Raw genomic sequence first — 17,451 nt, forward strand, 5'->3', positions numbered from 1 at the left:
ACCTTAATCTTCAGAACAGGTTGAAATCAGTGCCTGCCAGTTGTTTTAGAGGTGACTTGTTACGATTCACGAGGCTGTTACACTGGAAGTCAAACCTCACTCTTCCAAGATTCAACGTAGACATGGAAAGGTTTAGTCAATCTATTCAAAGTCCTTGACTGATGAAACTCCAGTTAAAAGAAAGCCCTCAGCAGGTTTCTGGACTTAAAAAAAAATAACATTTGAATTGTGAACAAGTTGTCTTTATCCAATGACAGTTATGAAATTTGAATTGCTAACTTATCAGTCTACAACTTAAACTCTGTCCCTTCTAAAACTCCTTTCTTCACAGTTATATAAATACAGACGAGCATGGATGTTAAGGATGGAAAAAGGAAAGAAAAAGGGAAGCATAGTTTGCACCAGTCTGCTTCACAGAATTTGATGAATTGTTTTTCTTTCAATTCTGTTTTTAGTTTTTTGATGTTAACACAAGGTTGTTTGCACACTAGTGCTTTCCTTTGTTCACTAGTTGAGAATTTGTCCTTTCTCATTGTGTTGCTTTATTTTATTCTTCCTTCAAAAGGTGATTTGCAGAGAAATATGAGTGGAAGACAGCAGATTGTTACTGTAGACACCCTAGTACCTCCATATGAGAGAGAGAGAGAGACAGAGACAGAGACAGACAGTGAAACAGTTTTTATGCTTTCTCTTTGCAAGCTAGATAGATCTCCACATTAGCTTCACTCAAGCCATGATTACAAAAGCAGGAGCTAATCAGAAAGTTATTGTTAAGCTGTTCTGTTTTAGTGTAGAGCCCATTGGCTAGGTCATGCCTACTTCTGCTGTCACTGCTTAAAGAAAGCACAACGTTAGACCCAATTCAGTATATTCCAGTAATCATGACTTTTAAAACTGCAGCTCCTTTTTGCGCAGTTGCCTTGGTTTAAAGCAGCATGGCCCTTTATTTAGTCCAGAGTCCAAAAACACAAGAAATAAAAAGATGTGGTTTTTAACACTTTTTTTGGCTCATGAATTCCTCCAGAATAGACCAGATAGCATCTCTAACATCTTACGGTTTTCTGACAACTTTAGGAATAAGGGGGAAGGTGTTAGACTTGCTTTGAGCTTCAACAATCCTGTGAAGAAATTACTTAAGTTTTTTGCCAATTAGTTAATATTTCTGATTTCTGGTCACTGACCAACTTGCCAGAGGAGATAATTTCTCCTTCTTGCTTTATCAAAACTTCTCATACATTTGAATAAATGTTTACCTTAACCTTAATATGAAGAACAGACTCGCCTTTGGAACTCTCCAATCCTTGATATCAACCTGGAAGAATTTTGGTATGCTGTCCATGGATCTCCTTGCTGAAATGTGGTGCGCAAATTGCACATGATATTTCAGCTGAAACATAACCAGTTATTTTCAAAGGTTTAGCATGACTTCCTTATCTTCGCATTCTAAGCCAAGTATCCTATATGTTTGTTCAGTGCTGGCAATGATTCGTGAGTATGCACCTTCAGTTCTTTCTACATTTCACCGTTTTTAAAAAAAAAAGCAAATGTCCCTTTACGTTGTTTCTCCCAAAGTGCATCTCCGTGAAATTGCATTATCATAAATTGCATTTATCCATCCTCTTAAGATCTGCTACTATGCTGTTTGCTGTTTATTACTTTGTCAAACTTCATGTAATTCACAAACTTTGAGATTGCATTCCCTTTTTTGAAGTTCAAGCCACTTTATGTACAATAGGAAAAGCAACGGCCCTGATACCACAATGGGAGTGAGTTACACACTTTTCTGGAGTCAAAAAATGTGTTCACTACTACTCTTGCTTACTATCCCTTAGCCAATTCTGTACCAGAGCCATTACTATCCCTTTACTGCCATGTTTGTGATGTGAGATTTATATCTTTTTTTTTAGAAAACAGCTTGGCTTTGAAACTAATATAATGTGAATTGGTTTTGAAATTAACTAGGTCACTCTTTCCAGAAGCATGATTTTAAAACCAGTATGTGTCCCAGAGAGCAGGTAACTGCAAGGATTCCTGGAATGTTAATAGAATTTTGTTTATATAAAGGAGGATTTATGGCAGGAGGGAGAAAAGACTAAGTCACTAGCTACAAGAGATTTGGTGATGTGTTTTTTTTGTTTCAGAAGCTTTTGGGTTCAGTTCGAAGGAGAACTGGCAGTGGTCCTAAACAAGTATAGTTTCTCGTGGGAAAAATGTTTGTTTAGAACAGTTGAGAGAATTGGTTACTTTAGGGAAGCAGGTTGGTCAGTGAAACTTCCAGACCAGGAGTTTTTTTAGAACTCTCTGCAGATTACAAAAAGCCTGAGAAAGCCTCATCTGTCAGAGGAATTTGGGAGTCCTTGTGCAGAAGTTATAAAAATCTAGGCTACAAGGTAGTAGGGGAGATTTGTGAACAGTTAGCCTTTATTTCAAAGGGGATAGAATATAAAAATAAGTTTTGTGACAATTGTACAAGGCGTTAGTCAGACCATACCTAGATTACAGTGAATAGGTTTGTTCCTTATCAAAGGAAAGAAGTATCAGCATAAGAGACGATCCAGAGAAGGCTTACGAGTTTGATTTCTGGTATGGAGAGAACTTTCTTTGGAGGAGAGGTAGAGTATGTTGAACCTGTACTCAATCTGTTTAGAAGAATGAGAGGCAACTATATTGAAACATGCTAGATCAGGGGGCTTGATAGGGTACATGGGGAGAGGCTGGTTTCTCTCATGGGTGAGTCTAAGTACAAAACACACAATTTTGGAGCAAGGAGTTGCCCAGTTAGTACAGGGATAAGGAGGAATTTCGTCTTGAAGTTTAATGAATTTGTGAAATTCTTTACTGGACAGGACTGTAAAGGCTACATGGACAAGTATATTCAAGGCTGAAATTGACAGATTTTTAATCAGGAAGCAAATCAAAGATTATGGGCAAAAGGCAGCCAAGTGTAGGTATGGATTATCACATCAGCCATGATCTCATTGAATAGCAGACTCTATGGGGCAAGTTGCCTCCTTCAGCTCATATGTTATATGCTGTTAGTTGTGTGAAAAATTTGAGTGCTCACAGGACTGGAACTGGGAAGAAACAGTGAAATCAAACCTGCAGTTTGGACAGAGAAGGAACATTTCTCTGGATTTTGATTAACAGTAAATTGATGTTGGAAAGTAGATGGATTTGGCCTTGTCACATGTCTTTAATTCTTTGAAACTGTGTTACTTATTGTTTTGTTTTATTTATTTATTTATTTATTTTGTGTTAAAATACTTTTTTAATCCTTAAAGTGAAATCTGTAGCCTTATGAGCTCACGTTTCAGTGAAACGCTGTTATGTTTAAAAACAAATCTATCAGCCAGATTTCATTCTGGTATCTGACTTAGCTACTTGTGACATCATCTGGGCTCATATCACTATTTTACAAGTATGTGCTTTGCAGTATTTTATTTTTTATATATATATATATATATATATCTATTAATAATCCTTGTGTGCACATATGTCTACTTATAGGTTTTAAAATCTTCTGTCTCTGGAACTTCTGTGTTGTGGCTTTTGAAGCAAAATCCACAGCACATCATAAAAGAAAAGTCCCATGAATGCTGAAAATCTGGAATAAAAAGTAAATATGTTAGATATACTGAAGAGTCATATTCGTCTCTCAAAATCAATACTGGTCTCTTTCTCCACAGATGCTGCCAGACCTGTTGAAGGGTCTACTTCCCAACTGCGCATATCAATGATTCTGACCCTATGAATCTGCATAAATAATATATTCCTGCATAGTTAACTTATGAAGTAAATTGTGTGAACTAGACTGCAGATGTGTTTTTTTTTAAAATAACTTTACTATAAATAAGCCAGTTTACTTGCCAAAATGTGAGAATAGTAATATGCTGCTGCAATATTTTTTTTTTCAGAAACTGTGCTAGGATGGCAGGGACCAAGATCTCGTTCAGCTGAGCAGTTGAAGAATGGAAATATATGCGCTTCACCTTCAATGCCTTCGAATAATGCAAATATTGTCTGGTCTGTAACGCCTAGTCAGGTCAAACAAGGACTGCAGCACCCTTCTGAGGTATGTGGACTATGAAATTACTTTTTCAATCTAAAATATTTAAATATTAGGTCTCCTTACTTTTGGCACAGTTGAGATTGTCTGTCATCGCAGTTTATTTGGTAACTTTATCTAATTTTAGTGTGGAGTTGCTGAATGGCCTGTTCCATGTTGCAACTTCTACCTAACTGAATATATTGTCTTTTGCATAGCATTGAGATGAAGTGGAATGATAATTTCTTTCTGAGCAGGCTACTTCAAATAAACTCTGTACAACTGAGCAATAACTTCCAAAGATTTTGTCAGGACAACACCAAAATCCTTTTGTAACCGATTTGTGTAAAGGTTATAATAGCTTAAGACCCTCTATTATGTAAGTATCATTCGTATTATTCAATATAAGTAAGCTTGTGAGTCACCAGTAGCAATGCAAGATTCTTTCAAAGAAATTTGCTGTTATGCCAAAGAGAGTCTTTCTTTGTGATATTTCATATGAACATACGAACAAGGAATAATCTTTCAACCTCTTGGTAATCAGGAATCTGTCTACCTCTGCCTCAAAAATATTTAAAGATTCTGCATGCAGTGTTTTGAAGAAAGGAATTCTAACGAATCATGGAACTTTGGACTCCACATTTACCTGATGAAGGAGCTGTGCTCCGAAAGCTAGTGCTTCCAAATAAACCTGTTGGACTATAACCTGGTGTTGTGATTTTTAACTTTGTCCACCCAATCCAACAGCGGCTCCTCCAAACCATACCTGCACTGAAAACATTGTTCATAGAAGAGCATGCATTACTAGAGTTGTATGTTTCATTTGTCCCCGTGGGACTACCATACCTGAAGTGTAGAATGACATGTAGGGCAGAACATTTCTGTAATTTTGAGTTACAGATGGCGTGAGACAAAATGCAAACATCCAATTTGTTTGCTATTTTATCCAATTTTCCTGATGTATGTTAATGATGGAGATATAGGTGTTCAGAGAGCTATTTCAAATTTGGAATTTGACAGAATTTGGAACAATTACAAACTCTGAGGACGGCAGTGGAGAACTCCAAAAGGATAGAGACAAGTTAGTGGTGTGAGCAGATACGTGACAAAAGGGGTATAATGCAGGGAAGTTAGTTAATGCATTTTGCTATGAAGAGCATGAACAGACATTTTAAATTAAGGAATACATTTTCAAAGACAGTGCAGGAAAGGAGGGACCCGGATATATATGTGCACAAATCACAAAAGTGGCAAGACAGGTTAAGAAAGCAATTAATGAGGATACAATATCTTCAGCTTTATTAATTGGAGCATAGAGTACAAGGGGATGATGATGAATTTATACAAAACACTTGTTAGACCTAACCTGGAGTGCTGTGTACAGTTCTGGAAACCATATTATAGGAAGGGTATGAATGTGTGAAAAATTGCAAAAGTGTTTCAATAATGGTTTCAAGGATGAGAAATTTTAGTTATGCAGATAGATTAAAGAATTTGCAACTGTTCTACTTGGAGAGAAGTTGGTTCAGTGGATATCCGACAGAGGTTGTCAAAATCATGAATGACTGGATAAATTAAGCTTCCTGTGATTATATGATTTTGGAGGTTCAAGTATTTTAAATAAAAATCGAACTGAGTGTTATGATGTGTGTTTATGTTGTTGAAGGAATGTGCCAAGGCCAGAAGGCTTTGGCTAGAACCATTGGTCAGCCAAGCCCAGGCCCTGATAAATGCCCATTGGAACAGGCGCTTATCTTTCGCGATTCAACTAGGATCGGCTGGGCAGATGATCTCCCGAGTTAGTGCTAAATCAGTTACTGGTTTTGAAAGGTGTATAGATTCACTATAGGAATAAATGAGAGAGGTCCCTCAAAATTTGGTAAACGGAATATATTTGTGAAGAACATAAACTTTATATTTTGAATGTTAGTACTTGAATTAACAGAAGAGAAAGTAAATGTTTTGTAATGTAAATAACTGGGAATAACTGGCTTTATAAATGGCCTATAAGACACATTTATTGTAACGAAGATTTCTAAAATAAAGAATAACTGTTGCAAAAATCATATCTATAAATGCTGTCATTCATTGTCAACAAATATGTACTATCACTGATTAATTCTGTTAATTTAAATGTGATAAACATCAAAGTGTCATTCATGTCCCAGACTTCCTGTCAACAGTTTCAGAAATTTTTTATGATCCTAATTGATGGTAATACCAGACAGTTTGGATCCAAGAATGAAACTTGGCTTGATAGGTTGTAAGTTTTTTATTTTTGCTTACTATGGCGGTTCATCATTGAACGTATTAACTTGAGGCAGCCAAGGTTTTTGTAACATGAGCATACGTTTAATAAACAAAATAAATGCAACAAATAAAACTATAGGTATACGAGTCAACTTGAAATGATTGTAACCTAACAATAGCTTGCGAAGAGTGACTCTTTTCCTTGAGAATATCTTTTTCATATCCTGAATCCGAGAGAACTATAACTCCTGCTGTAGCACTTTAATTTGTTTCTCAACTGACTCTTACAATTTGAGGAGCAAAACTAACAAAAGTTTTAGACTTATTTCCAGATCAAATAGCCTGAGCCTCCTCTCAGTTCTGACAGCCTGCAAACTTCCATATGAACTCTCATTGCTTTGAATCTTCAAAGAAAAACCATGGCATTAATTTTCTTTCATAATTGCTTTAACAAAGTATCTGTTACAATATTGTCCTTGATAGGAAAATTAATGATCCTCAACGTCTATGGTTGTAAATTTAAACTCCAAGAAAGCAGTCTTCAACTTTTGTCTGAGACTCTGTTCAAACAATCCAAAGAACTGTGGTCCATATGATACCAGTTTCTGCAGATCCGTATGTTTGAACATCAAAATTCAGTGGAGCCAATTCAAGGCTCATTATCTCTTTGTCTAGCATTAAATGTTTCTGTTGAAATATATTTAATTTGTTGGGAAGATAATTGAATTGCTATTCCATTCTCCTGTTGTTTTATTTTGACAAAACTGTACCAATTAGCAGCCAATTTACATGGCTTCCCATAAGTACGGTTATCAAACTGTCAAAGGTATTCTGGCATTTTGTTATCATTCAAATTTCTTTCTGTAATTTCATAAGGGGAACTACTATAGTGCTGAAGTTCAGAATAAATGCTGATAAAATTCATTCATGCTAATATATTGCAACGTTTTGTGTAGGACACAATAATTTGAAGAAGCCATTGCTTTTTTTCTTCTCTAATTGCTTCTTGGCCTTGTTTCACAAAGTGGCCCAAGTATATTTTGAATTGGAAAATTTACTTTTAACCAGATTTATGACCAAATTGACTCGAAGTGATCAAGGAGTTCTTTAAAGTGATATAAATTGACAGAGTCCATATAAGGATGCAGAAGCTACTAATTCTTTGGCTATACCAGTCAATGAAACTTGCCGATCCCCTTTTGGCAAATTAATTTTTGTGTAACAAATCAGGCATGCTCAATTCTCTCACCATAATCTTAAAGTCAGGAATCTGATGCTAACCTGTCTGTAACTATGTTAACGTGCCAATAATCAGTACACAGGATTTTGTGGTCCATGAGTTTCAGAGCCATCAAGATTGCAGAGTTCCAGCTTCTTAGGTTCAATAATGTTATTGTCCAACATGAATTAAATCCAGTTCTGACGAGGGTCACTCGACCCAAAACATGAACTGTGCTTTTTCTCCACAGATGCTGGTCGACTTGCTGTGTTTTCCAGCAAGTTTTATTTATAAATTAATCTCTTCTCTCACTTGAGTTAATCTTTTTGAAGTAAATGTGCAAGGATGTGGATTATAGGTAAAGCATCCTCTGTTAATATCATGTGTAAACAGAGTTATTTCTGGCCCATTCACACAAATTGATTCATGAGTTTATATCAATCCTTGTAAATAATTTCAGCACTTTTCTGGAAGTTAGCATAATATTTCAGTTAAAATTTTAAGCACCTTGTTATTTATTATCTAATTTGATTACTGAAAGATTAGCTTTTCGACATTAGAATTTCTGGTTTATTCTTAATAGACAATAGGTGCAGGAGTAGGCCATTCAGGCCTTCGAGCCTGCACTGCCATTCAATATGATTATGGCTGATCATTCCTAATCAGTGTCCGCTCCCTGCCTTATCTCCATAACCCTTGATTCCACTATCTTTGAGAGCTCTATCTTAAATGAATCCAGAAACTGGGCCTCCACTGATCTCTGGGGCAGAGCATTCCACACAGCCACCACTCTCTGGGTGAAGAAGTTTCTCCTCATCTCTGTCCTAAATGGTCTACCCCGTATTTTTAAGCTGTGTCCTCTGGTTCGACACTCGCCCATCAGCGGAAACATGTTTCCTGCTGCCACAGTGTCCAATCCTTTCATAATCTTATACGTCTCAATCAGATCCCCTCTCATTGTTGTGTTAAATCGTTGTGTTATCTTTATTTTACTCTGTGTTTTATACAACTATAAATGGATTTCTTTTGTGATTATCCTACTTGTCATTGTACTGCTCCAACATGTTAACATGTCATACTTGCTAATGTTTCCACCTACCTGGAGAACTGTCTACATAGTTCACATAATTGAGTTGCTTTTTGATTTCTTGTCCAGTGAATCTTGCTTTTAATGTTTCCACAGAAACAAATAACAGTACTAAAATAGCACAGTACTAATTTCAGCAAAAAAAAAGAACTTGGCCGCCTTATCTGTTTTAGCTTTCACTGTTTATTGACCACTTTTCAAAATGCTTTTTATCCACCCTTGAGAGTTGTGTCAGTAGTTCTTAGCATATGGTCAGAGGTATACTGTGTTTTGGATTATATTATTTTTGGCAAACAGTATCAATACGATTTCTTCATTCTGATCATTAGGACATGCCCAACAATAAGCTCTAATCGTAGTATGTAAAATTTGAGGTTGACTTTGTAATGCTCCTTGAGATTGTGGATGCTAAGTTTATTTATTATTTATTTTATCATTATGTCTCAAATATTCAAATAAATGTCAAAGTTTGATTTGTTGGGTATTCCATATCTTGTTTAAAACAGGTGAACAATTTTTTCCATTACCATATTACTGTATTTTTTTCTGAAAGGCACTGCTTCAAGAAATCCTGAAACATCGTAATTGTTAAAAGACACTGATTCCCACCCTTGATTTGAGATAGGGGTTCTAAAAAATCTATTAACTTTGCTGAATGTCTCTTTGAAAACTGGAATTAGTATTCAAGGAGCAGGTTCAAATGATGGTTGGGGGTTTCCACTACCTGATATAGGTTGCGTATCTGGCAAAACATCACCATATCTTTATGTAATCATGGCCATGAAAATGTTTCCGTAGTTTAGCTTGAGATTTCCTAATATCTAATGCACTTGCTGTTGGAATTTCATAAATCACCTGTAATATTTTGTTGCAATATCAGAGGTACCTATTTGTAATTGACTACTGTCCATTTCTCATTGGCTGTTATTGATGGTTATTTTCAGTTCTTTCCCATTTATATAATAACACTCTGGTATTGGTTTTTATATTATTACTCATTCTAAACTTGATTGTGTATCCTATTCTCCTGAATTAAGATAATCTCTAACTGTTGAAGAAATACCATCTTTGATTGACAGTGCTTCTAACCTCTTGCCCCTGACCCCTGCACTATGCTTCCCATTTTCCTTGAAAATCATGTACTCTTCAACATTCAGGACTCGAGCATTGTCATCCTGCAGCCACATCTTTATTATGGATAGTGGATCATGTTTGTTCACTTGAATATGCACTATACATTTGTTTATTTTGTTGTGGATGCTACACACAGATTCAGAGCCTTCTTTTTTTTCTTTGTTATTTTGTAACATCTAGTCTTGACTTTTGATGTATTCCCAGGGATTTTTCCCCTCTCTGTCCCTTACTGCCATTCTCTGATCCTCATATCTCTTGATTATTTTCCTTCCTTAGTTTGTCTCTGCGATTTGACGTACCATATAATTCCATATTGCCTCTATGATTTAGATTAAAAAGCTTCTAACTTCCCTAGTTATACAGTTCACAAGAGCACTGGCTCCAGCATGGTTCAGGTGTAAACTGTCTCAATGGTCCAGTCTCCACCTTCCCCCAGTATTGATCCCAGTAACCCAGAAGCTAAAACCGACATCTGCCATATGAGTCTTTAAATAAATATTCATCTCTCTAAGTTTTACATAGCCAATGTCAAGTTTCACAAGACTGTAGTAACTGGATATTATAAACTTTGAGGTTCTAATTTTCCGTTTAGTGCCTAACTCCTCAAACTCAATGTGCAGAACTTCTTTCTTAGCTCTAGTCATGTTGTTGTACCTACAATGTACCAGGTCTACTGGATCTTTCTCCTGCTGCAAATTAATTTCCAGCCCTAAGCAGATGTACAAAATCCTGGCACTAGGCACTGAACTCTTGCACTTTGCAGGGAATAGCGTCAACCCTTCTCCTCATAACATCACCTCCTATTCCTGTATTCTTTGATGCTTCCCCACTGTGAATGGCTTCCAAGAAAAGGAGGTGACAAGAAACATAATTTGATATATTATGTAGTAAGCTATATTGCAGTTGTAATGTAGTATCAAATCATAGTTCTAAAAACAGGACAAAATTTTAAAGTCTGGCAATAGAAAGTTTCTAAATTGTTGAGAGTATGTATGCAATATGTATATCTGCTTGCTTTCTGTATGCTGCTAGTGTAGACTAGTGGAAGGTTTGAGAGCCTCATTTATAACTTTGCATTAAAACATTCCACTCCCTATTTTGGACCTGTTTTCTAAGCTGTGCAGATTGGTCTTAGCAAATTTATAGAAAATATTGATGATGATGGCCCAAAATTTCAGATAACATAGCATCTAACTGTGCCAGTTAAGCAGACTAATGTAATTGATAGTTGACTGTGCTATATTTGACTCTATTTAGTAGACAGGACCTAACCGGCAGCTTCTTACTTTAGTTGAATGCAAGTGTTGTAGCTGTACTGTATTAGCTTGACGAGGGGTACAGCTTAGTCTGATCTGCAAGTCTTCACAGGCCAGGTGTTTGGAGCCAATGGCCTTTGCTGCATGTACTAAAAAGTGAAGTTATCATAGTTTTATCAGACAGCACAGATTCTGGGTATTCCAAGACTGAGAATAGGGGAAAATGTTGTAGCTGTAAGAACTCCTTTTTTTTGAGGTATTTTCAGTGTTGGAGTTGATTTCCTTGATTTTATTTGGAGTAATAATTTTTGTTGCATAAGATATTGCATTATTTTGGAACTTATAGGGGTGGGGTGGGGTGGGGGGAAGAGACCAAAATAACAGCATTGTTTTAAAACGAAAGGAGGCAGAGAGAACGAGCAGGGACAGTGTGAGGGGTAAAACAAATGACATTGATCCTGCACAGCTGACTGCCTCTGCTGTTTAGTTTCAAGTATCTCTGGGCATCGGAATTTGTTCTAAACAAACAGTAAAGTTCACAACTGACCTTGGAGAAACCTGTGTGGCAGAGCTCACAGCAGGGGAGCAGCTAAGTGGCTTATTTTTAAAAGTGTAACCATGCTTTTCTTTTTGTAAATCTGCAATAGTAAGTAGAGTGAAGTTTTTTTGATTATGTTTTACTGAGATCTGCCTTTTGATTAAACTTCAAAATATGAAACATCAATACTAAGTTATCATGGAGCAGAGTTTTTGAGAGCACTATCACTCTATTTTGAGTCTGTAGATTAAGGTGCAAAGATGGCCTTTAGTCAAAAAATGTGCTCTTCCTGCCGTACATGGAAAATTAAGGAGAATTTCAGTATTCTTGATTATGATGTCTGCAGGAAGTGTGTTTGGTTGTGAAACGTATTGGATCACATGGATCGGTTGGAGCAGCAGTTAGAGGCAATGAGGAATTTACAGGAACCAGATGGTGTCATGGCAGTTTTAGGAAGGGAGGAAAACTGCAGATACAGTCAGGTAGATGGGTTACCTCTCGGAAAGGTAGGAGGGGTAGGTATATAGTGCAGGAGTCTCCCGTGGCGCACACCATCTCAAACAAGTCTGCTGTTTTAGAAAATGTGGAGTGTGATGGAATGTTGGGGAATATTTCTGGTGAGACTGGCTCTATTATAATGAGGAGTATGACCGGTTCTAAACAATTTAATTGTGGAAGAGGACTCTCTAGTCAGAGGCAGAGATGGATGTTTCTGTAGCTGACAATGAGACATCAGAATGGTATGTTGTCTCCATGTGCCAGGATCAAGGGCATCTTTGAGAAGGTGCAGAATATTTGAAGGGGATAGAGACCAGCAGGAGGTGGTTGTACACTTAGTAGCTAATGGTGTAGGAAGGGAGTAGGATGAGGTCTGAGGAGCGAACATAGGAAATTAATCAGGAAGTTTAAAAAGTAGGTCCCCAAATCTAGTGATATCTGGATTACTCCTGGTGCCATGAGCTAGTGAGAATAGGAAAACGAGAACAGAGCTGATGAATGTCTGGCTGAGGAGCTGGTAGGGATTCACATTTTTAGATCCTTGGAATCTCTTCTGGGGTAGAAGTGACCTGTATAAGAAGAATGGATTGGAAGGGGCCTAATATACTGACAAGGATATTTGCTCAAGGTGCTCTGAAGGATTTAAATTAGTGGGTGAGGTGGGGGCAGGGATGGGGGGAGAGGCAGGTCCAGAGAGCTGATGAGAAAAGAGATCAGTTTGAGACTGGTGCAGTTGGGAAAAGGAGTGAGTCAAACTGTTGGGACAGGCAAGAACAAAGCCGAGAACAAGGTAGGCTGATAAATTAAACTGCATTTATTTCAATGCGCGAGGCCCCACAGGTAAGGCAGGGGAACTCTGGGCATGGTTGAGGACATGGGATTGGGATATCACAGCAATTACAGAAATATCGCTCAGGGCTGGTTAGGAGTTGCAGCTTAATGTTCCAGGATATAGATGTTGTAGGAATGATAGAAAGGGACACAAAGGAGGTCAGAGGAGTGGCTGATTAGGGATAACATTATGTCTGCATTTGGGAAAGATTTTCTGTACATCTAGGGAAATGATTTGTTGCACATAAGAAATGGATGATCATCTTGTTGGAATTGTACTATAAGAGTCCCCAGTAGTCAGCAGGAACTTGAGAAGCAAATATGTAAGGAGATCTCTGTTATCTATAAAAATAATACCAGGAGATTTTAACTTTCCAAACACAGAATGGGACTGCCATAGTGTTAAAGACTTGGATGGAGAGGGATTTAAGTATGTACAACTTTCTGATTCAGCACGTGGGTGTACTACGAGAGAAGGTGCAAAACTTGACGAACTCTTGGGGAAATAAGGCAGGGCAGGTGACTGAAGTGTCAGTGGGGGAGCACTTTGTGGTCAGTGATCATAATTGTATTAGTTTCAAAATAATGATGGAAAAGGATAGACCAGATCTAAAAGTTGAAGTTCTAAATTGGAGGAAGGCCAATTTTGATTGTATTAGGCAAGAACTTTAAAAAGTTGATTGCAGGCGGATGTTTACAGGTAAAGGGATGGTTGGGATGTGAAAACCAGGTAATAGTATGTTTCTGTTAGGGTGAATGGCAAGGCTGGTAACTGTAGGAAATACTGGGATGACTAGAGAAATTGAGGTTTTGGTCAAGAAAAGGAAGGAAGCATGTTTCAGGTACAGATAGCAGGGATCAAGTGAATCTCAAGAAGAGTACAAAGGCAGTAGAAGTATACCTGAGGGAAACCAGGAGGGCAAAAAAGGGACATGAGCTTTGGCAGATAGGGTTAAGGAGAATCCAAAAGGCTTCTACAAAGACATGAGGACTTCAGAGTAATGAGGAGAGAACAGTGCTCCTGAAAGATAGCAGGGCTGCCAATGTGTGGAACTACAGGAGATGTGGGAGATACTAAATGAGTATTTTGCTTCAGTGTTTACAGTGGAGGAGGATACGGAAGCTGGAGAACTTGCAGAATTAAATAGCACCATCTTGAAAAAGTCCATATCACAGAGGTGGTGGTACTGGATGTCGTAAAATGCATAAAGGTGGATAAATCCCCAGATCAGATGTACCCTAGAACTTTGTGGGATGCTAGGGAAGTGATTGCTGGGCCCATTACTGAGGTATTTATATCATCGATAACCCATGTGAGGTGCGAGAAGACTGGAGACTGGCTAGCATGATGCTTTTATTTAAGAAAGGTGGTAAGGACAAGCTAATGAAGTATAGACCAGTGAGCCTGAAATCCGTGGTGGACAATTTGTCGGAGTGGTTCCTGAGGGACAGGCTTTACATGTATTTGGAAAGGCAAGGACTGAGTAGAGATGGTCAACATGGCTTTGTGCCTCACTAACTTGATTGAGATTTTTGCAGAAGTAACAAAGAGGGTTGATTGAAGACAGAATGGTGGATGTTGTCTCTATGGACTTCCATAAGGCGTTTATCAAGGTTGTAATAGGTAGACTGGTTAACAAGGTTAAGTCACATAGAATACAGGGAGAACTAGCCATTTGAGCACAGAATTGGCTTGAAGACAGGAGGCGGGATGGTGGATGATTGTTTTTCAGACTGGACACCTGTGACTAGTGGTGAGCCACAAGGATTGGTGCTGGCTCCACTGCTCTTTGTTATTTATATAAATGATTTGGATGTGAACACAGGAGGTATGATTAAGTTTGAGATGATGCTAAAATTGTAGGTGTGGTTGACAGTGAAGACGGTTACTTCCGAATACAATGGGATCTGATTGGCTAAAGGGCTGAGGAGTGGCAGATAAATTTAATTTAGATAAATGAGAGGTGCTGTATTTTGGAAAGGCAATCAGAGTAGGACTTGTACACACAATGGTGAGGTTCTGGGGTGTGTTACTAAGCAAAAAGACCTTGGAGTGCAAGTTCATTGTTTCTTGGAAGCAGAGTCGCAGGCAGACAATAGTGAAGAAGGCATTTCGTATGCTTGCCTTTATTGGTCAGTGTGTATGGAAGTTGGGAGGTCATCTTGCAGCTGCGTAGGATGTTGGTTCAGCCACTTTTGGAATACTGTATTCCATTCTGGCCTCAGTAACATAGGAAAGATATTGTGAAACTTGAAAGGGTTCAGAAAAGGTTTACAAGGATGTTGCCAGAGTTGGAGGGTTTGAGCTATAGGGAGAGGCTGAATAGACTGGAGCTACTTTATCTGGGGCATCTGAGGCTGAGGGGCTACCTTATAGAAGTTTATAAAGTCATAGTGTGAATAGCCAAGATAATTTCCCCGGGGTGTGGGAGTCCAAAACTAGAGGTAAGAGGGGAAAGATTTAAAACGGGCCTAAGGGCAACTGCTTCACGTAGAGGGTATAGTGTGTATGGAATGAGTTGCTAGAGAAGTGGAGCTGATACAATCACAAGATTTAAAAGTTAAAAATCACAGAACAGCAGGTTATAGTCTAACAGGTTTATTTGGAAGTAATAGCTTTCAGAGCACTGCACCTTCATGTGGTTGTGGAGTTCAAGATCATAAGGCACAGAATTTATAGCAAAAGATTACAGTGTCATGCAACTGATATGATATTTTTAACAAACTTGGAATGTTAAGTCTTTCATCTTTTAGAATGGGTTTCAGGTTTTGGTTTGTTAATATGTACATCCCAGAATAACTATCAAGTCACCTTCTCGGGATAACTTGAATCATAACAAAAGAGATGACATCTCCGCTCAGACAGTGCATTAAAGGTGTGAGGTTAGCGTCTGTCTGAATCCCAGTCTTGAGTCAGACTGGTTCCCAAGCGGAATTTGCAAAATATTACATTTTTTTGAAGCCTGCAGATTGTGCATTTTTTGAGCAAAATAGAATGGAGCTGCAAATACAAATTCACACCATAGATTTGTGTGTGTGTGTGTGTGTGTGTGTGTGTGTGTGTGTGTGTGTGTGTGTGTGTGTGTGTGTGTGTGTGAGATGGAATATAAGCCCGCGGGGGGGGGGTGTGTATGTGTGTATATGAGAGGGGATCTGCATGAGTGAACGTGTGTGTGTGTATGTGTGTATACAGTGTAGTTGGGTCACTGTCCTATGACATGAACCCAAGATCCTGATTAAGGTCATCCTCCTGGGTACCAAACTTGGTCTCTGCTTGACCACTTTGTGTGTTGCTGAAGTGCGTCTTGGAAGGCTACTGCAAGGAAGTGTACTGATAACTGAACAACCACGGACACTACAAGCAACTACTGGCTGATCCGACCAAAGACCACACCCGTGAACTAAACACATTGATTAAAACTTTTGATCCAGTTCTTTAGGGTTCCTGACGTGCTCTCATCCAACATACTTGTCATGTTCGTGACTCCTGCCTTCCGAAGATACACAAAGCCAACACACCTGGGCGTCCATTGTATCAGGCAATGGGACCCTGTGTGAGTTCCTCTCAGGCTATGCCGAAGGCACCTTGAAACCCATTGTACAGGGGACTGCCAGCTTCTGTCACAATACTGTTACAGAAACTCATAACCCACGGACTAGTCAAACCGGGAACATTACTCATCACAATGGACATTTCAGCACTATACACCAGCATCCCTCACGATTGACTGCGTTACTGCAACATCCCTAGTGCTCAATACCAACAATTGCCACTCTCCAAGCACCATCCTAGAACTTATCAGTTTCACCTTCGACCACCACATTTCACCTTTGACAACCAGTTTTTCATTCAGACATACAGAACAGCCACATTTCTCCCCGTGTCTGTGTGGGTTTCCTCCAGGTGCTCTGGTTTCCTCCCACAGTCCAGAAGATGTGCAGGTCAGGTGAATTGGCCGTGCTAAGTTGTCCATAGTGTTCGGTGTATTAGTCAGAGGGGGAATAGGTCTGGGTGGGTTACCCTTCGGAGAGTCGGTGAGGACTGGTTGGGCCGAAGGGCCTGTTTTCACATTGTCTGGAATCTAATCTAACAGCCATGGGGACCAAATTTGCATCCCAATGTGGACACATTTTCGAACATGACTTCTTTGCTGCATAGGGCCCCCACCCAACACTACACACCAAATATATTGATTATATTTTCTTCCTCTGGACCCATGGTGAGGAGTCACTGAAACAACTTAACAGTGATACCAATGAGTTTCATCCCACCATTAGACTTATCATTGACTACTCTTTTAAGTATCTGTCTCATTCTTGGGCATGTGCATCTCCATCAAGGATGGGTACCTCAGTACCTCACTCTAATGCAAACCTACAGATGACCTCCTGATGCTACACTTCTCAAGCTTCCACCCTAATCATATTAAAACAGCCATCCCCTATGGACAAGCCGTGCATACACAGGATCTGTTCAGATGAGGAAGAATGTGATGGACACCTGAAGGTGCTTAAGGATGCCCTCGTAAGATTTGGGTACGATGCTCAACTCATTGATCACCAGTTCCGACGTGCCACAGCGAGAAACTGTAA

General features: G+C 38.7%; 1 protein-coding gene across 1 annotated transcript in view; it reads left to right on the plus strand.

Annotated features, from left to right (window-relative positions):
• Positions 1–17,451, plus strand: part of LOC132832258 (oxysterol-binding protein-related protein 10-like) — a 240,495-nt gene that overhangs the window by 110,135 nt on the left and 112,909 nt on the right. The window contains exon 6 of the mRNA XM_060850094.1: positions 3,915–4,072. Coding sequence (XP_060706077.1) covers positions 3,915–4,072 — 158 coding nt within the window. The remainder of the gene's footprint in view (positions 1–3,914; positions 4,073–17,451) is intronic.

This window comes from Hemiscyllium ocellatum, chromosome 34 (genome assembly GCF_020745735.1).
Source record: "Hemiscyllium ocellatum isolate sHemOce1 chromosome 34, sHemOce1.pat.X.cur, whole genome shotgun sequence".
In the NCBI taxonomy this organism is placed as follows: Eukaryota; Metazoa; Chordata; class Chondrichthyes; order Orectolobiformes; family Hemiscylliidae; genus Hemiscyllium; species Hemiscyllium ocellatum.